At 39.5% G+C, this 21,813-nt stretch overlaps 1 protein-coding gene across 1 annotated transcript in view; it reads right to left on the reverse strand.

Annotated features, from left to right (window-relative positions):
- Nucleotides 1–21,813, reverse strand: part of LOC144598635 (cilia- and flagella-associated protein 47-like) — a 426,611-nt gene that overhangs the window by 351,341 nt on the left and 53,457 nt on the right. The window contains exons 15-22 of the mRNA XM_078408845.1: nucleotides 20,903–21,119; nucleotides 15,104–15,348; nucleotides 12,153–12,283; nucleotides 8,987–9,109; nucleotides 6,708–6,839; nucleotides 6,468–6,545; nucleotides 4,114–4,258; nucleotides 192–286 (exon numbers count right to left, since the gene is read on the reverse strand). Of these exons, the coding sequence (XP_078264971.1) occupies nucleotides 192–286; nucleotides 4,114–4,258; nucleotides 6,468–6,545; nucleotides 6,708–6,839; nucleotides 8,987–9,109; nucleotides 12,153–12,283; nucleotides 15,104–15,348; nucleotides 20,903–21,119 (1,166 nt within the window). The remainder of the gene's footprint in view (nucleotides 1–191; nucleotides 287–4,113; nucleotides 4,259–6,467; nucleotides 6,546–6,707; nucleotides 6,840–8,986; nucleotides 9,110–12,152; nucleotides 12,284–15,103; nucleotides 15,349–20,902; nucleotides 21,120–21,813) is intronic.

The raw sequence follows: 21,813 nt of genomic DNA on the forward strand, positions 1-21,813 counted from the left end.
AAGAAGAAGAAGAAGAAGAAGAAGAAGAAGAAGAAGAAGAAGAAGAAGAAGAAGGAGGAGGAGTGGGGGAGGAGAGGGTGCTGCACCAATACAGGAGAAGTTTGGGCCCAACTGGTCCACTTGGTCTAGTAAGCCTTAATTTAACACACAATATGAGTATGGATTTAATGTTATTGGTAATCAGTACTTACTTGTGTTGGGGTGAAGATTAAAACACACTTGATACTTTCCTTTCCTCTTAGATTTGCAACAAACAAATGAGGATTGACTGGATCTTGAATTGCATCTGAAAATAAAGGTGAAAATCTAATAGCCTCTGCATTTTTGCTTGCATCTCCAAAGTGGGCGGCACGGTAGCGCAGCGGTAGAGTTGCTGCTTTACAGCGAATGCAGCGCCGGAGACTCAGGTTCGATCCTGACTACGGGTGCTGCACTGTAAGGAGTTTGTACGTTCTCCCCGTGACCTGCGTGGGTTTTCTCCGAGATCTTCGGTTTCCTCCCACACTCCAAAGACGTACAGGTATGTAGGTTAATTGGCTGGGTAAATGTAAAAATTGTCCCTAGTGGGTGTAGGATAGTGTTAATGTACGGGGATCACTGGGCGGCACGGACTTGGAGGGCCGAAAAGGCCTGTTTCCGGCTGTATATATATGATATGATATGATATGAAGGGAAAACCTATGCTTCTACTTAAAGCAACCTTTATAGTTTTGTGTGAAAACATAAATCTGCATGTTGAAGTTAAAAAAAAAAAATGCCCTGTAATTTATGGTAAGGCCAACTAGTAGTGAGATTGCATGAAGTGTAGGGAAAAGACAGAAAGTATTGTGCACACACGAGTCCTTCCAAATTTAATTACAAGATTAATTTGCATTCTTCATCCATTCTAAGACCAACACTGACCTACTGGGTAGTTCTGGGCAGGCAAATTTGTGGTAAAATGCCCCAATTAGAGAACATTGAGAGCTTTCCCCAGCAATTGTAAAATATCCAAGCTTTATTGGGTTGACACAAGGAACTGCCTTCCATCTAGGGGGAGACGGAGTGAGAGCAGAACTACAGGTTCCTCTGAGGGTCTGAAACATCGCTATCCATGTTCTCCAGAGATGCTGAGCAGATGCAGAGATCCGCTGAGTTACTCCAACTCTTTGTGTCAAGATTTATTGAGGTTGACTTGGAAATGTGGGGCAGAAGGCCACATATGGGTAAAGTCAAGTTACAAATCAGCAGGAAAATAACCTGTAACCAATTTTCTGAACTAGCCATTCACAAGTTTAAAATCCCACCTCCCCTTGAATCTGTAAACTACAAAATAAAAGGATTGCCAATGTTTAATATTTAATCCTTCAAATAATTCAATAAAACTGATGCAACATGATGTTCCTTCCAGAATTAGTATTTAGTACAATCTATGCCCTTGATGTATCGTTAACCACTGTATTTATTACTGTTGACATTACGTCAATTAGCACACACATTCCTCAGTTAGTTATTTTTCCATGTTTGAAAGACAGGAATTACACGCCATGTTTGCTTGAATTGTGGAACTCTTTGTTTCATAATTTATTTTTCTTTCCATTTCCCTATATATCTGCTTTCTCCACTTTAGTTTCCCGGCTGCATTCCATCTAGATCTGGGGAGTTTTGTGTCTTTAATATTGGACACATTGTCCAATATTTCCTTTCTCTCCATCCTAACTGTTGTAACGTCTCTTCTGACTTCAGGCTATTCCTTTCATCCACCTAAATCTATCTAAATCACATATTTTTGTAATGTATATACAATTTACTTGCTGGCCTATTTAAATTAGGTTTTTTACCCATTTGTTGTCCCTGGATTATTCCAATCTATGTCTCTGTTATTCAACTAATAATATGCTCTGATTTTTCATTATTTCTGTTTAAATTGTTTCTGATACTTTATCTGAAATTTTGTTATTGCTTTCTACAATGACCTTTGTTCCTTGAGTACATGCATTCTCTTTATATTTAAATAGTAGTTCTAAAATTCATTTGCATTTCTTCCTTTTCTTATATTTAGGTTAATTTTGGATACAACTGGCCAGAGTGAAAGGATTGATTGTGTGCCAATTAATTGATTAATTAATTGATTGATTGTGTACTATTAGCATCTCCAGACAAGTACAAATTAAATAACCTGTCCACGAATGGCAGTATTCAGGAAGTCACCAGTGACGCAAAAACAAATGAGCCCAGATATTTGTTGCTAATGGTGAGACAGTGAAGGACAAATTCTGACCAAGGTCATCCATCCCTCACAGTTATATCCAAGGAGCAAACTTCCAACAGTTTGTCTGCAACAATGCAGGTAGCATGGCATTGAAATAATGGGTTGCACAAGGCTAATTTGTCAACAATTATGAATTTTTGATATTGATTGGATTACTACTCAAAAGATTATATAATTGGACACGGATTGATTGATGCAATGAATGTTCTCGGTTACACGAACATTTATATTAATGCTAAATGCTGTAAGAGAAAAGTTCCATTGACTAAAATATTAAGATGATGGGCAGGATTTCTGGGTCCTATTTTAGATCTCCCCTCGAAGTATAGCAGATGACAAGTGAGATGCAGATAATTTCTTGGAATGGATGATGAGCCACCTGAAATAACTGCTGGGTAGTGCCGAGCATCAGACATTGACCGAAATATATCAGTGAATGGACAAACACTGCACGACACATGTTCAACCAGGGTTTGATGACCTAGGATTACAAGAGCAAGTTCCAAAGACATCAAGGAAGTTGCTTTTCTTTATGTTACTCTTTCAACAAAATCTCTGCATTCTTGACATTAATGCTGTTCCAAATGGGTTAGGATCTGAACTGCAAAGAGTACTGGCACTTAAATAAATCAGCATATGTTATTGACTGCATGCAAATTTAGTCCACAATCCAGTTTCAATCGACCCTGAGGCCAATATTTTCCAGCTAACAGGATTGAATTGGTAATTTTGCACTGGAACTTTCTTGAGTTCTTGTCACACTGAGAGATGAATGGAAAAAATTGGAAATAACAACAATATTCTAATTCTCTTGTATTTCTAAATAAAAAATTTAAACAGTGAAAAGAGTATGAAATTATTTTAAATAATAATTTTAGATTTCCTTGCATTTAGATTTCCATTTGTTACTGTTTCCATACTAATGAACCATTTGTAAAAGTTAAACATTACCTTAACAGTGCAGAACAGAAAATATTTTTGCCTCAAATCACACAATGTCACTTAGAGTGCATGTTATTCTGAAAGTCACTGCATTCTTGCAAATGATTACTGCAAGAACAAGTCTAAACCCCCTTTCATTCACTAGAATGGAATACTGATAGAGCATGCCATATAGTCATTATTCTTAGATATGTATGTTGTTAACTTTGGGTGATAATTGCGCATTTTGCATTACGACCAATGTGACACTAATCCACTGAAAGCACATTATGCAATCTGTAGGCAAAGCGATTACAATAATTGGAAGATTTCAATGAAAATAAAGTTCAGATTACTTTATGAGAGAAAATCATCGAGTCATAGACCTGTGCAGATTAGAAACAAGTGCCTTGACCTGCCGCATCTGTGGCAACCTTTCTGCTCATCTACTTTAATCCTCTTTGCCTATATTAGGAACACTAGAATCATAGAAGTGACTACTACTACCCTTAAATTATAGCATTGGTATGGTGTGGGTTCATTGATCCATACTGGAAAACAGTAATAGATTCTCAGTGTGCTTGGTTGACTCAAAAGAGAGACTAAGACCTTTCTTAAAGCGTCTTCCAAACATTCATTTTACTTTTGAACATGCAGATCAATATACCTCTTGTAAAATGAAATTATGGAGAAAATAAAATGGGATTTGTGTTGAATTAGTGCTTGGTGAATTAAAACACTCAATGTAACTTCAGAAGTCAGCAAAAGCACTTAGGAAAATGGAAGAAGTCCCTACACTGGAGGGAAACTTTCCTGAAAATCTGTTGGTGTTCCTCAGAAATCCAAGAAAAATATCATCAGTTTCTAGGCTTTATAATCATTTTTACATCAATGTTATTGATACTAAAATTCATAACTGCATAAACTGTTTATAAATATACCTGCAGATGCGTCAAACTTCAGTGAGAAATCTTTGTATTGAGAAAAGTCAAATTCAACCTTAATAGGCGATTCTATTAAGTTGAGTAAAGTGAATGGAATCGATGAAGTCGCACCACAGTAGATGCCATAGAACATGAAATATTTCTGCATACAAAGAAAGTACAATGAATTATTTGACATAGAGAGTTACACAACATAAATCAGTTCGAAGTAAATATAGTTAATTGTTAGTTATATTTTTATAAACATTAGCAAATACAGCTATTTTGGGCATGAAAAGAATATGTGAAGGTCATATGCAATTTCCTGGACAACAGTTACATCAAATGGCAGTCCGACATAAAAATGAGCATTCAAGTCATTTTCATGCCAGAATAAAATTTCCTCATGTTTTAGTTGCTTATTATGCTTGTTAAAAATCTGTACAATAATGGTAAGCCAATCTAAAGCAATTTTTTAAAAAACAATCAGATAGTTGGCTAAATAACTGCTCAATGAGATTTCTTGTCTTTGTTTAATGACTATTTGAAAGACTAATGCTGTATTTACACTGTTTCAAAACATTTTTGCAACATTTAGTCCAATTGTGATTGGGTACCTTTACTTAAAATTCTAATAAAAATGTCCATAAAATTACAATGACAATAAATAATTGTATGTTGTAGTGACAGAAAGAGGTGAAAATAAAAGACCACGGGTTTTGAATGCAAGGACCTGTGGAAATTTCCTTCAGATGCCCTGTGTATGTTGGTTTCCCTCACATCAGTGCTCGGAAAAACACTGATTCTCTGAATACTCTCAGGAGCAGCAGGAGTGGGTGATAGTGAACCGTTCATTGAAGTCTCTTCTATTTATCTAGTGCCTCAAACCTTCTCATCAATGTTAATCAAGAAAGAAGATTATTTAAGGGCGGCACGGTAGCGCAGCGGTAGAGTTGCTGCTTTACAGCGAATGCAGCGCCGGAGACTCAGGTTCGATCCTGACTACGGGTGCTGCACTGTAAGGAGTTTGTACGTTCTCCCCGTGACCTGCGTGGGTTTTCTCCGAGATCTTCGGTTTCCTCCCACACTCCAAAGACGTACAGGTATGTAGGTTAATTGGCTGGGTAAATGTAAAAATTGTCCCTAGTGGGTGTAGGATAGTGTTAATGTACGGGGAATCGCTGGGCGGCACGGACTTGGAGGGCCGAAAAGGCCTGTTTCCGGCTGTATTATATATGATATATATGATATGATAAGATCATCCAGTGTAGGAAAATAACTGCAGATGCTGGTACAAGATCATCCAGTGGATAGACAACTATAATCCTTTTACTTTCTCTAGGTGTTGGGGATTCTGAGTATCGACTCTTAGTGTTCAGATGATAAAATTGACAAGAATGGAAAAAATTGAGAATCAAAAAAATGAAAATAATTTCCATTATTTCTTGCAAGGTGAAGACCATAAATCCCATGGGATTATTATGCCATTGGCTCATAATTTTGTGGTGAGAAGCAAGCCACGAAGATTCTGAAAATAATTCTATTTACCCGGTGCAGTTCCCCTAGTGGGAACATGTGGTCTGAAGCTCATTCTATCTGTCATGGTGATGCCCAAATGTTGGCAGAACCATTGGAGCATCATATAATCACATGAAAGGCCAAACCAATCCCCGCACATAAAAAGGTTTAAGGTCCCGAGGGAACACCGTAGGTAAGGCTTTCAACAGGCTTGAGGATAAGAATTGTGCTCATCAAGAACGTATTGGTGGGAAAAATACAGCACATGACAACTGAGGTATGAACTTTTTTTTTAGGTTAGTTTATTGTCACGTGTACCGAGGTACAGTGAATAGCTTTAGTTGCCTGCTAGCCAGTCAGTGGAAAGACAATATGAGATTACAATTGAGCCATCCACAGTGAACAAATACATGATAAAGGGAATAAAGTTCAGTAAAATCCAACAAAGATAATCTGATGGTCTCCAATGAGGTAGATAGTAGCTGAGGACTGCTCTCTAGTTGTTGGTAGGATGGTTCAGTTGCCTGATAAGGTTTCAAGGTCAGTTTATTGTCACATGTACCATTAAGGTACAGTGAAATTTGAGTTACCATACAGCTATACTAAGTGACATAGAGTGGCTTAAATACACAATTTAGTTAGTATTAAATAGTTGTACAAATGGAATGGAGTCTGCACTGTGCATATTCCGCCTCTTTATGCTAACTTTGATTATTTTAACCAGAGGTCTTCAAAGGACAATTAACCACTCAAAATAAAGGTCCATTAATTTTTATTTTTCTGGAGTTAAGGATCAGGAATCTGAACTCAATAATACATGATACAAAGTAAACACAAACCAGTTAAATACTAACCAGATTGATTTCAGCCATCGGTTGTACCACTGATCCTCCAACCCGTAGTTTCAACATATTTGAATTGCTAATGTCTATCTGAGAAAATACCAGAAAATACTAAATCTCAACATCTTGTAAACATTTTTAGCATAACAGAGATTGTTGATCTCTGTAGAACAGAGATATTGGTGTCAGTTCATTGGTCATTAACCATAAAAGTAATACCACTAAAATGGATGTGCATATATTTCAATTTACCTTTAGTCTGGTATCAAATTTGAACATTGTAGTTGGGTGGAAGAAAATATTTAAACATGTATAACCTCCAACAGGTATTACTCCATGAGTGGGAATTACTGTCATTCCCGGCACAGGATTTGCATTGTTGACCTTTTAGGAGAAAGAATTGCATAAAAAAAATTATTGCTTTATTCTTAAAAATACAAATTAATAATGGGTTACTTTCCCAATGAACAGAATTAAAAAACAGAGAGGTTACATTGAACATGTGTAGCCTTGATTAGAGTGCACAATCTAGTCTCCATATTTTAAAGAAGATAAAAGAGCCGATGAAAAATGCAAAAATATGACAAGGATGAAAACTGAGAAGTTGTACCCATCAAAACTTTGAACAAGCTGGTGCTCTTTGGAGGCTGCAGTGAGATTTTAAAAAGGCATTTTGATACATGAAGGAATTTGAGAGGGTTGTCCTTGTGAAGATACATCTAGTTGTGAGAAAGCCAAACCTAAGATCATAATTATGAAATAGGTCATTCATAAATGCGTTCAGGAAATCAGGATAAATTCTTTACTTGGGAATTAGATAGAATTTCAAACTGAGTAATTGAGGCAATGAACAAGAAGTAGAAGTATGCAAGAACAAGAAGTATGCGTCAAAAAGGAAAACAATCACTGATAGGATTAGATAAAACAATACATATCTGCAGAATAAACACTCTAGAGAGTATTTGGGTTAACCTGTGTAGGAAAATAACTGCAGATGCAGGTACAAATCGAAGGTATCCCAAAAAGCTGGAGTAACTCAGCGGGTCAGGCAGCATCTCAGGAGAGAAGGAATGGGTGACGTTTCGGGTCGAGACCCTTCTTCAGACCGGGTTAACCTGACTGTTCCTGTGCTATGAAAGGCTTGCATTTCAATAACAGGTTTTACAACTTCAGGACTTCACAATTGTTTTTACAGATAATGAAGTACTCTATTATATAGAAGACACAACAACCCATTTTCACATAATTAGCTCTGACAGACAGCAATGTGATAATGACCAGATACTGTGCTTCTAATATAATTCTGACTGAGGGATATATTTGCACCCAGGACACCAGGAATAATTCCCTTCCTCTTCTCATATCACATCTTTTACATTCACCTCCAATAAATGGTACTAGCAGCACTCATTCAGTAGTACACCTAAGCTTCAACCAAGGTTTATGTGCTCAACTGTTGAAATGTGACTTAAATCCACAACTTTTTAACTCAGTCAAGAATGTTACCCACTGAGCCCACAGCTAATAATTAATACAAGGAAACATGTTCCTGCATAACCAAATTTAACAACTTACAAATTACAAATTTTACAAATTTCACAACCAACTCAGCTAGATTAAGGATTTTGCTTTCCTCATTTCTATCTCACAATTTCTACAAAAGTAACACATAGAAAAGATAATTTTTTAACAATTACTAAACATTTTACTGAATTCAACTGCACTGCAAATAATATTGCTTTGATGTTTGTTGCCTAAAGGTATATTAGAACATAAATTATACTTTCTGATGTGGTTAATTCACAATTTTACATAGTGCAAGTCAATTTCTAATTTTATGGTACGCATATTTAAATGTCATCTTATAACTCCCATATTAGGAACTGATATAGATCCTTTTTAACTGTTTTGCGAGGAATTCTTTATTTAGCATCTGCCAGTACCTTTAAATTTATAGTGTAATTATCACTAAAGTGCTTATTCTACAAAGAATAGATTGCAAGACTAATGCGAGTCTCCACTCCACATTCCTATTTCCACTAAGCTCCTTATGTTACAACTCCCTAGAACACAATACCCTCTCCCACACTTCTTGTTGTTGGCTGTGATTCCATTTGGGGCCTTCTTTCCACATTTTATTTCTATACCTCTCCACTTCAACATCTCTCACCACTTGAAAAGTCTCATCAAAATATGGTTTTCATTGGAATGCTTCCTCTCACGTACTTCTTCGACTATTCTTTTTGTGAAGCACTTTAAGAAATGTCATTATATTAAACTGAAAATAATTTTTGGAAAATATCACTTTTCAAATGCCGATGAAGCTGTCCTTTCATCCATTCCCTCTCCCCAAAACACCCCACCAAAAGAATATGCATATGTGAACAATGTAAGAAAAACTGAAATATAGTTCAACATTTTTCTTAAACTACAATTTGTTTTTATTTTTTATACACTTCCAACAATATTTTTAAGAATTAAATAACTAAATATAGCAATAGGCCCAACTGAAAAGTAAATTAATGACATACCTTAAAGTACGCATGGTTTTGCCCCTGATTTTTGATAACAGCCATCTTTGTGGTACTTATGTTCAAAGCAGCAGAATTAAAAAGCACACGGTTCTCAACAAAGTGAACATTAACGTGACCAAGCTGTAAATTTAAAAATATGTAAAGTGGTTTTGGAGGTTGACAATGGTAAGACCTAATATATGTAACAATCCTTACAGATATAACAGGTGTTATTGCAGAGTTATTGAAAAGTTCAACACTGAAGAAAATATAATTGGTGGTGAATGTAGCCCCATATTTTTTTGTGCATTATTTAAACACAATTGAAAGTGGAGGAAGTTACATAAAATTGGATTTATTATCTGGGTGCACTGCGTATTTCATTGCACTGACACATGGACATGCGCAGTAATGTCCAATGGCTTCAATGCACAATTGGAAGTGATATAAATTATCTTCAATGCACAGAGTGGCTCTGAACCTCCTTGTGGCACATGCCATGCCTACAACATGGAACCTACAACATGCCTACAACATGGAGCCATTCTCTCTGACTTCTCTGCCGTGAAATGCCACCTCTTTAGGTAATGTTCCTTGATATTGTGGAAATATGCCAAGCGTTCTCAGAATATTCTGAGCGAATTAGGCCTCCTGATCCAAGCCCTTCTCCACCGTTTTTCTCGTATCAGGTAGCCCGGTTCAGATGGTCCCCCTGGCTATTCTCCATATAATATGAAAAGCCCATGAAACACTGATCCAAAAATAGTGAGTGAAGGCTCCACAAGTGAATATTGGCGCTGGCCAATAATGCTTGTTTCTCAATATGCTGCAGCAATGTACCAGTACCCAAACAACACTAGGAATAATTGATAATTCCTTTAACAGATCCTGAGTCAGGTTGGACCGAAGCTTGCAACCTGTTGGAACAAATCGGTCATCAAGTGGAGCTTCTGGCCATGTTTTATCATTGACTATCTGACACGATTGTACACAGCATATTTGTCTCCTATTTGGATCCTTCTGTGTGTGCAGTTCAAGAACAATAGCGGAATGCAATCTGGCATATGGTTGCTAAATGTCATTGACTAAGCAATTTACCTTCCATAGATGTGTGTCAGCTATTTAGTCGGTCTGTACTGAAATATCTTGTAAAATATGATTTGCTTGCAAGAATAGGCAATCATGTCCACTCTTACCATAGTGATAAGAAGCAGATTAAGCAGACACTCAGGCTTGCTATTATGACTGCAAGTTCACGGGTGACAATCACAACTTCCCCAAGTCATGGAGCAAGGTTACTAATTTCAGCAGCTTCCACTTCATCAATATGAGGCTGGTGCCGAAGTGCAAAAAATATGCTTATGTTGGTCCATGCAAAATTCTCATTTAGGTGATAAATCATCCAGCAGTTCACTCTCCCCAATATCACCCATCTGATCATTCAGATTAGGGATACCCCCTTAAAACATGGCAAATTGCACCTATTAGGAACCTAAGATGTGTGGTTTAGGAATGTGTGCAATTTTTGGCATATGATAACTACAGTATCATTCACTAAACAATCCACCGGCTGTAGATTTGTGTCAGCTGCTCAGTCAGAAATGGAGACACTTGTGAATGCTCCAGCCAGAGGTTCCAGAGTGTTCATTGTGTGTGTGTGTGTGTTGGGCACAACAGTGTGCAGCAGTGAACTTTGCAGAGTAGGTCATCAGAAACATTTAAAATATGTCAAATACATTTAAATTAAAAAACCTAAAACTAACAAATTAAAACAAACTAACCACTTATACTTAAACCATCCAGTGTGGTGAATAAATGATATATTTGCCAGCCATGACAGACACAAGGCTGAGAGGTCAGTCATAGACAATAGACAATAGGTGCAGGAGGAGGCCATTCGGCCCTTCGAGCCAGCACCGCCATTCAATGTGATCATGGCTGATCATTCTCAATCAGTACCCCGTTCCTGCCTTCTCCCCATACCCCCTGACTCCACTATCCTTAAGAGCTCTATCTAGCTCTCTCTTAAATGCATTCAGAGAATTGGCCTCCACTGCCTTCTGAGGCAGAGAATTCCACAGATTCACAACTCTCTGACTGAAAACGTTTTTGCTCATCTCAGTTCTAAATGGCCTACTCCTTATTCTTAAACTGTGGCCCCTTGTTCTGGACTCCCCCAACATTGGGAATATGTTTCCTGCCTCTAACATGTTCAACCCCTTAATAATCTTATGCGTTTCGATAAGATCTCCTCTCATCCTTCTAAATTCCAGTGTATACAAGCCTAGTCGCTCCAGTCTTTCAACATATGATAGTCCCGCCATTCCGGGAATTAACCTAGTAAACCTACACTGCACGCCCTCAATGGCAAGAATATCCTTCCTCAAATTTGGAGACCAAAACTGCACACAGTACTCCAGGTGCGGTCTCACTAGGGCCCTATACAACTGCAGAAGGACCTCTTTGCTCCTATACTCAACTCCTCTTGTTATGAAGGCCAACATTCCATTGGATTTCTTCACTGCCTGCTGTACCTGCATGCTTCCTTTCAGTGACTGATGCACTAGGACACCCAGATCTCGTTGTACGTCCCCTGTTCCTAACTTGACACCATTCAGATAATACTCTGCCTTCCTATTCTTACAACCAAAGTGGATAACCTCACACTTATCCACACTAAACTGCATCTGCCATGCATCCGCCCACTCACACAACCTGTCCAAGTTACCCTGCAACCTCATAGCATCTTCCTCACAGTTCACACTACCACCCAGCTTTGTATCATCTGCAAATTTGCTAATGGTACTTTTAATCCCTTCATCCAAGTCATTAATGTAGTACACCTGGCGACACAGCTCAGTACAATCACTCTTCAACTCTGCATTCAGCCTCAAGCCTAGAAGCCAAGCTAGAGATCAGAAGCATTGGCATCTGACCTCAAAAACATCCCATACGTTCATACAAGTCACATACATGTTAAATCGCAGAATAAATGGGCAGGAGCACCTGTAGAATCACCTCCCACATCAGAGTAAGACCAGCATAAAGCAGATAAGGCATCCTTTCATTCGGAAGTAAAGGCAATTTACATTCAATGGTAAATGACATTAATAATGTATACATTTGAATTCGATTTATACAAAATAACTTTAAAATGATCTGTACAAATAAATAAATGTTGTACCTCGACAGCACACTTCAATCTGATCTTGTTCCCATCATGCACAATAAGATCAAAATCACCTTTAATAGGGGAGAAAAATGATGCATGCCAGACAACTTCACATTCCAAATCATTAAATGCATCAACAACACCTGCATTAAAAAAAAGTACAAAATCAGTATTTTAATGCTTAGGCCAATTATATAAATGGGGAATAAACGTTACCATTGAAATGAGGTGATTTTTTTTCCTTCTAATGTATTAACGACTGATTACAGGATTTATAGAATGAAATTGCTGAAAATTAGATAACTCAATTCATTCCACCAGTGCTGACTCTTCTGAAAGAGTTCCAACAATAAGAATACTACTTTTTCTTCTGTTCTCCCACACAGTACTGAAACCTTTTTTTCCTTCAGTATTTATTTGCTTACTTTTTGAAAGTTGCTACTGAATCTGCTTTCACTATTCTTTAATGAACACATTTAAAATATCTTGCTGCTAAAAAAAATAATGTTCTCATGTCACCTCTAATTCTTCTGTTTGCCAACTTCAATCACTAACTTCCACAACTGCTCTTCTCACACTGGAAGTGTGTCTCCCCATTTACATCATTAAAACTATTATATAAATTTGAAAGTCTCTATCACATCACCTCTTAGCCTCCTCTGTTCTGGTGATAAAGACCACAGCTTGGAATCATGAGATATAACATGAAACTGGCCTGGCCCTTCGGCTCATCAGGCCCACACAAACTGTCAACCACCCAATTACACGAATCCTACATTAATCCAATTTTTATTCTACCCACATTCTCAACAACTTCAACCTTTGTTTAGGAGCATAGATAGGTGATGATTCAGATTGGGACTCTTCTTCCTGGCTCGAAACGTCACCTATCTATGTTCTCCAGCGATGATGCCTGACCCACTGTGTTACCCTAGCTCCTTTTGTCTTTTTTTTTGTAAACCAGCATCTGCAGTTCCTTCTGCCTGCACCCTTTGCCTGCAAGCCCATCACCACCGTATCCTTGCAATCTCCATACCAGTCTTTCAGTCCAGATAAAGGATTCCAACCATTGGAAGGACCTCACACAGACTTTCTCTTTGGGAGACATGAGGAACACGCCTCTGCAAATGAGGTCATTAGATTTGTTTCTTGTCCTGAAGATATTCAGTTATAGTATGTCAGATAACCTGTCATATCTCCCTCTTCCCGCATGCAGAAGATGAGATTGTGGATGGATGAATGAAATTCCTCTCTGTCATGATTTAGAATGTCCACTGAGAAACCATGTACTCCCAAAACACAAACCCTTTGACCCAGAAAAAAACTGTTTACCCTACCATCCTTTGAGCTTCTGAGATTTGGACGATCTACAGCTTGAACCTCAATGGAATGGAATGATATCCCCAATGCTGCCTCCACAAAATCCTCCAACTGGACTAGCAGGTTATGCAATACCACATGAGCGTTCTCCAAAAAAAAACTACTCCCCGCATTGACCCTAATTACTGCCAATCAACTTTGTTGGGGATATAATATCCAGCAGCAGTAGACACTTTATTATGAATGGTCACGGAGATTGCAAGATGGACAGAGAGAAAGATATGAGGATTTTCTCAAAATCTACTTTCTCAAAATGTGCAATAGATGCTGAATTCATGGCTAAAACGACACAAAATGAAAAAGTAATGAGATCCTCATATCCTTGTGTGTTAAAAACACACAGTTGCCCCCATAAATGATAGAGGACCGCCTTCTAAATGCCCCTGGCTATCTGTCCGAGCGCCCTCTGTCATTACTAGTTTATAAAATCTATAGGTCTATCACTGCCCTCATCAGTAATCTCAACTCTCAATAGAATGGAAGCAAGTCATCCTTGATCTCCAGGGCCTGCCTAAGAAAAAGTATTTTTGATTGAATGGTTTGCAATGTTCATTGGATGCTACATTCACTGTGAACAGCAGGCTGCACAAAGTTGGCATTTTGCCAAAGTTATATTGAATAGGCAGCAATTAACTTTACAAAGCTATCAAATTGAACACTTCAAATGTCTTTTCCAATTCAGTTAGTTTGTTTTACAAAACTTCTCAGAATGTGCACAACAATATTCAAGTACACTGATTTATTAATATCTACCAATGAAAATAAATGTCAGTCAGCAAATCAAATTCACTCCTTGCATAGACCGTCAGTGATCTGAACTAATTTTCCTGGAGCAATGAATGGTTAGAGGGAAATTTATAAAGAAGTTGGGATTCCAGTCAAAATTACAGATTTTTATAATACGTACCATTGCAAAAGTTTCCTGCTTATAGGACATGATAAATTTTGGCTCGGTGCACATTTGGCAAACATTTTCCCTTTTATTCATATTTTATTTATTTCATATTTCAGATACAGCGCGGAAACAGGCCTTTTCGGCCCACCAAGTCCGCGCCGCCCAGCGATCCCCGCACATTAACACTATCCTACACACACTAGGGACAATTTTTACATTTACCCAGTCAAATTAACCTACATACCTGTACGTCTTTGGAGTGTGGGAGGAAACCGAAGATCTCGGCGAAAACCCACGCAGGTCACGGGGAGAACGTACAAACTCCTTACAGTACAGCACCCGTAGTCAGGATCGAACCTGAGTCTCCGGCGCTGCATTCGCTGTAAAGCAGCAACTCTACCGTTGCGCCACTGTGCCGCCCTTGTTAGGTTTTTTTTTAAACTCCCATAGTTCCTAAAACACATTCCAGGGACCTTTGTCAATGTTATTCCCAAAGAAGTTTACAACACCTGTCCGACTGATTTACCCTTTATCCTGAATAAAAAATTCAGTCCATTTTTTATTCACAAAATGCTGAAGTAACTCAGCAGGTCAGGCATCATCTCAGGAGAGAAGGAATGGGTGACGTTTCGGGTCAAGGCCCTTCTTCAGACTGATTTTTTTCAAATCAATTTTTTACATGATCTACCTCCATCAGGTCGGATGAAGAAAGCCATTCCCTCTTCTGTAAGTACTGGAATCCAGATGAATTGAGCAGGGTGGTTTCTTCTGTTATAGAGCTGCACTGTTGTCCTCATGCCCGATTCGTGCAGGAACCCATAGTTTGGGGTTAAAACCAACTCATTGGTTGACAGCTCAAGATCAACGCTAACCACATTTGCCATTACTAATATGCGACCAAAATGGATGTTATTTATTCTGTAGGTAATTGATCTGCAAAATAAAAGAAAACTGGCTGAAGTTTCAACAGTACCAAAATAAAAAGTCCATCAAGTAGCGATCGTTCAGAGAGAAAAAGAAGTGAAAGACTAAAGGAATAGAACAAGGTAAAGGAGAATGATGGCATGATCATATTGAAGTTGGTGGTGGAAAGAAAGAGAACATAATTAGGGTGAGGATGCAGAGAATGACATGAAGGTAAAAGTGAAGGATAGAGGTAAAAATGAGAAGATAGACACAAAATGCTGCTTCAGACTGATTCATTCAGTGATGATGATGATTCATGAAGGATCTCGACCCGAAACGTCACCCATTCCTTCTCTCCAAAGATGCTGCCTGTCCCGCTGAGCTACTCCAGCATTTTGTGTCTATCTTTGATTTAAACAAGTATCTGCAGTTCTATCCTACACGAGGTAAAAATGAGAAAGGATTGTGATGATCCAAAGAAAAACTGATGAGAAGGGAATGAATAAAGAAAGAAATCGGCCATATTTCAAAGTTTTTGCCTGATTTTCAGAATGGTCAAACTGTTGATTATGTCAAACTGTAGCCAACCTCATCAGGTAATGGACTATTTTACCACAGAAAGCAAGGGAAAATTATGATTTTCTAACAATTATGTGTTTTCTAAGATCTTTTGCAAAATAAACAGAAAATCAGCAAATTCAGGATTTTTCAACTAGCTACCGGTGCTTCAGAGACACATCAATAAGACGATCTCACAAAATGTTTGAATTTTAAGACAAATCAGACTGAAGCATTTCGCCTGTTTCACAGTTTGCACTGTTATAGAGTCGTAGAGTCTTGGAGTCTTACAGCTTGGAAACAGGCCTTTCGGCCTAACTTGCCCACACCGGCCAACAGGTCCCATCTACACTAATCCCACCTGCCTGCATTTGGCCCATATCCCTCTAAACCAGTCCTATCCATGTATGTGTCCAAATGCTTCTTAAATGTTGCGATAGTTCTTGCCTCAACTACCACCTCCGACAGCTCGTTCCATACACCTACCGCCCTTTGCATGAAAAAGTTACTGCTCAGGTTCCTAATAAATCTTTCCCCCCTCACCTTAAACCAATGTCCTCTGGTTCTTGATTTCCCTACCCTGGGCAAGAGACTCTGTGCGTCTACCCGATCTATTCCTCTCATGTACACCTCTAAAAGATCACCCCTCATCCTCCTGCGCTCCAAGGAATAGAGCCCTAGTCTGCTCAACCTCTCTCTATAGCTTAGGCCCTCGAGTCCTGGCAACATCCTCGTAAATCTTCTCTGCACCATTTCCAACTTGACAACATGACCTCCCAACGTCTATACTCATTGCACTGACTGATGAAGGTCACTGTGTCAAAAGCCTTTTTGATCACCCTATCAACCTGAAATGCCATTTGCAACAAATTATGTACTTGTGGTCCTCGATCCCTCTGCTCTACAACACTCCCCAGAGCACTACCTTTCACTGTGTAGGTTCTGCCCATGTTAGTGCTACCAAAATACAACACCTCACATTTCTGTGTATTAAGTTCCTCAACCATTCTTCATTCCACCTGCCCAACCGATCAAGATCCTGCTGCAATTTGTGACAACTATCTTCACTATCTACAATAGCACCCACTTTTGTGTCATCTGCATACTTGTTTACCACACCATGTATGTTCTCATCCAAATCATTGAAATAAATGACAAACAGCAATGAGCCCAACACCAAACCCTGAGGCACAACACTAGTCACAGGCCACAAAATGATGCTGGAGTAACTCAGCGGGTCAGGCAGCATCTCTGGAGAGAAGGAATGGGTGACATTTCAGGTCAAGATCCTTCCTCAGACTGATGTCAGGGGAATGGGCAGTACAGGGATAAAATGTAGAGACAGTAAGACTGGTAGGAGAACTGGGAAGGGGGAGGGGTTGGAGAGAGAGGGAAAGCAAGGGCTAATTGAAGTTAGAGAAGTCAATGTTCATACCTCTGGGGTGCAAGTTACCCAAGCGAAACATGAGATGCTTTTCTTCCAATTTGTGCTGGGCCTCACTCTGACAATGAAGGAGTCGACACTTTAACTCCCCCTCCCATTCCCAGGACAGAAAAGTCAGTGTGGGAATGGGAGGGGGAGTTAAAGTGTCGAGCAACCGGGAGATCAAGTAGGTTTAGGCGGACCGAGCGGAGGTGTTCAGTGAAACGATCGCAGAGCCTGCGCTTGGTCTCGCCAATATACTGTCATCCATACCTGGAACAGTGGATACAGCAGATGAGGTTGGAGGAGGTGCAAGTAAACCTCTGCCTCACCTGAAAAGACTGTCGGGGTCCTTGGACGGAGTCGAGGGAGGAGGTATAGGGACAGGTGTTGCATCTCCTGCGGTTGTTGGGGAAAGTACCTGGGGAGGGGGTGGTTTAGGTGGGGAGGGACGAGTTGACCAGGGAGTTGCGGAGAGAACTGTCTCTGTGTAAAGCGGAAAGGGGTAGAGATGGCAAGATGGGGTTAGTAGTGGAATCCTGTTGGAGATGGTGAAAATGTCGGAGGAGTATGTGTTGTAAGCGACGGCTGACGGGGTGGACAGTAGAATAAGGGGGACTCTGTCTTTGTTACAAATGGGGGGAGGGGGAGCAAGAGCAGAGCTGCAGGATATCAAAGAGACCCTCATCTATAATGAAAGAGGGGAACCCTTGTTCCCTAAAGAATGAGGATATCTCAGAAGACATGGTATGGAACACCTCATCCTGGGTGCAGACAGAACCAAAGTACTTGTTTAACTGTTCTGCCATTTCTTTGTTTCCCATTACAAATTCACCTGTCTCTGCTTGTAAGGGACCTACATTTGTCTTCACTAATCTTTTCCTTTTTACATATCTAAAGAAGCTTTAACAGTCAGTTTTTATATTCCCCGCAAGCTTTCTTTCATGCTCTTTTTTCCCCCTCTTAATTAATCCCTTTGTCCTCTGTTGAATTCTAAATGACTCCCAGTCCTCTGGTTTGCTGCTTCCCCTGGCCAATTTATATGCCTTTTCCTTGGATTTAACACCATCCTTGATTCCACTCGTTAGCCACGGTTGAGCCGCCTTCCCCGTTTCTTTTTCAATGAACAATTTTTGGAGTTCATCCATCAAGCTGTGCTTTTGAGGATGTGATTAAAAAGGTCGATGAAGGTACAGCTGTCGAAGTTGTATACATGGATTTTAGTAAGGTATTTGAGAAGGATCCGCATGGAAGGCTGCTCTGGAAGTAAACAACCTCCCAGTAATACTAGGGGACCGAGGATCTAGTGGGAGGGAGGAACTGAAGGGAATCCACATTAGTCAGGAAATGGTGTTCGGTAAACTATTGGGAATGCAGGCAGATAAATCCCCAGGGCCTGATGGTCTCCATTCCAGAATACTCAAGGAGATGGCCCTAGAAATCGTGGATGCATTGGTGATCATTTTCCAATGTTCCCTCGACTCTGGATCAGTTCCTGTGGACTGGAGGGTAGCTAAGGTAACTCTACTTTTTAAGAAAGGAGGGAGAGAGAAAACGGGGAATTCTAGACCAGTTAGCCTTACATCGGTAGTGGAGAAGATGCTTGCGTCGATTATTAAAGATGTTATAGCAGCGCATTTCGAAAGCAGTGACAAGATCAGCATGGATTTATGAACGGGATATAATGCTTGACTAATCTGCAATTTTTGAGGATGTAACAAGTAGAAAGGATAAGGGGAAGCCAGTGAATGTGGTGTACTGGACTTTCAAAAAGCCTTTGACAAGGTCCCATACAAGAAACTAGTGTGCAAAATTAGAGCACATGGTATTGGGGGTAGAGTATTGACATGGATAGAGAACTTGTTGGCAGACAGAAAGCAAAGAGTAGGAATTAATGGGTCATTTTCAGAATGGCAGGCAGTGACTAGTGGGGTGTCGCAAGCTCGGTGCTGGGACCCCAGGTAGTTGCAATATATGTTAACGATTAGACGAAGGAATTAAATGTAACATCACTAAGTTTGCAGATGACACAAAGCTGGGTGGCAGTGTGAGCTGCAAGGAGGATGCTATGAGGCTGCAGGATGACTTGGATAGGTTGGGTGAGTGGGCAGATGCATGGCAATTGCAGTATAATGTGGATAAATGTGAGGTTATCCACTTTGGAGGCAAGAACAGGAAGGCAGATTATTATCTGAATGGTGTCAGATTAGGAAAAGGGGTTGTGCAATGAGACCTGGGTGTGCTTGTACATCAGTCACTGAAAGTAAGCATGCAGGTACAGCAGGCAGTGAAGAAAGCTAATGGCACGTTGGCGTTCATTGCGAGAGGATTTGAGTTTAGGAGCAAGGAGGTCCTACTGCAGTTGTACAGGGCCCTGGTGAGACCACACCTGGAGTATTGTGTGCAATTTTGGTCTAATTTGAGGAAGGACAGCGTCGGTTCACCAGGTTAATTCCCGGGGTGGCGGGACTGACATATGACGAAAAAGTGGGTCGACTGGACTTGTATTCACTTGAATTTAGAAGGATGAGAAGGGATCTTATAGAAACATATACAATTCTTAAAGGATTGGACAGGCTAGATGCAGGAAAAATGTTCCTGATGTCGTGGGAGTCCAGAACCAGGGGTCACAGGTTAAGAAGAAGGCGTTCTTTAGGACTGAGATGAGGATTTTTTTTTTCAAAGTTGTGAATCTGTGGAATTCTCTGCCACAGATGGCAGTGGAGGCCAATTCCCTGGATGTTTTCAAGAGAGATTTGATATAGCTCTTAGGGCTAAAGGAATCACGGGCTATGGGGAAAAAGCAGGAACGGAACACTGATTTTTGATGATCAGCCATGATCATATTGAATGACGGTGCTGGCTCGATGGGCCGAATGGCCTACTCGGCCCATCTAAGACTTAGATGGACTTAGATTCTAAGTGCATGTACATCCTATCCCTCAAAATACTCTCCTGTAACATTCTGACCACAGAGGTGAAGCTCACTGACCTGTAGTACCCAGCCTTTTCCCTGCAGCCCTTCTTGAATAGAGGCATAACATTTGCCTCCCTCCAGTCTTTCGGCATCTCGCCTGTATTTAATGACGACATAAATCTCCTCGAGGGCTCCTAGAATTTGCTCTCTAGCATCCCACAGTGTCCTTGGATCTCATCAGGCCCGAGAGATATGTGTATCTTCATATGCGTCAGGACCTTCATCACCTCTGCGACCATAATACTGACAGCTCTCAAGACACCTCCAGTGACTACATCAAGATCCCCCATCCTCCTGTCTTTCTCCACGGTAAAAACAGAGGAAAAATACTAATTGAGGACCATGCCCATCTCCTGTGGCTCCACACAGAGTTGACCGCTTTGATTCCTGAGGGGTCCCACTCTCTCTCTGGTTACCCTTTTTCCCTTTATGTGCTTATAAAATCTTTTGGGATTATCCTTAATGCTGTTCTCTATATTCAGCTGTTCTGTGCACTTCAGTAGAGCTGAACAATGAGCATGTGATATAATGACAATCTTGCTCCAAAAGCAATATTGCTAACATTGTTACTTACTTTCTCCCCAAACTACCTTTCTATTGTAAAAAAAACCTTTTATACTTACTTCTGAAAAGGACCCTTGATTGTACTTTCGAACACCAGTGGTAGGTAAGCTGCAGACATGGGTGGGACAACCTGTGATAATGGACTGGATTCTCGCAGCTCTACACAAACAATGTCCACGTCAATTAAAATGTGTGTAGATAAGTTGTTTACAATATTCAAATTCCGGGTTGATGCTGAATGTGCACACACCTCTCCATAGTCAACGGTAGATGGGCCTGGTTAAAAAAAAGTATGATTTTAGCAAAAACTATTTTAAAATACTTTTGAGAAATATAATTATCTCTAGATGAAAGGTAATCATGCTTGGGGGAGAGGTTATGTGGCACTTGGGTATGTAATAAATTTTTCAAGATGAAAATGCACTTCTAACCTGTGGGTGTTGCCTCCTACTAAGAATAAAAGATAGCTATATACAATGTAGAGCTTTGCTCCAGCATTGTGGAGAGAATATAGAAACAGAAAATCCAGAAACCATTCAGCATGTCAGAGAGCATCCTTGCAAAGAGAATCAGGGTTAATGTTTCAAGTCAGAGACTTTTAATCAAAAATGTCTGCGCTTTCTCATATTTGGTTAGTTAATTTCTATATTAAATGGCAGAGTTAAAACATATCCTTTTGTCTATAATATATTTTAAAATTAAGTTACATTTTTCTGTGTAAAGAAGAAACACAGAAACAGAATTTAGAGGTTTATATCTCAGTTTATATTTGAGTTTATATCTTATACGTTGAGGTTTATATCTGAGTTTTAATGAGTAAATAATGTTTTTTCGCTAATTTCTAAAAAAGGAAATATTTATTCATTTGCTGTCCAAATTCCTGCACAAATTCAAGGTCAGTTAATTATCACGTGTACCAATTAAGGTACAAAGAAATTTGAATTACCATACAGCCATACTAAAACAAAAG

Source organism: Rhinoraja longicauda, chromosome 12, assembly GCF_053455715.1.
Source record: "Rhinoraja longicauda isolate Sanriku21f chromosome 12, sRhiLon1.1, whole genome shotgun sequence".
Taxonomy (NCBI): Eukaryota; Metazoa; Chordata; class Chondrichthyes; order Rajiformes; family Arhynchobatidae; genus Rhinoraja; species Rhinoraja longicauda.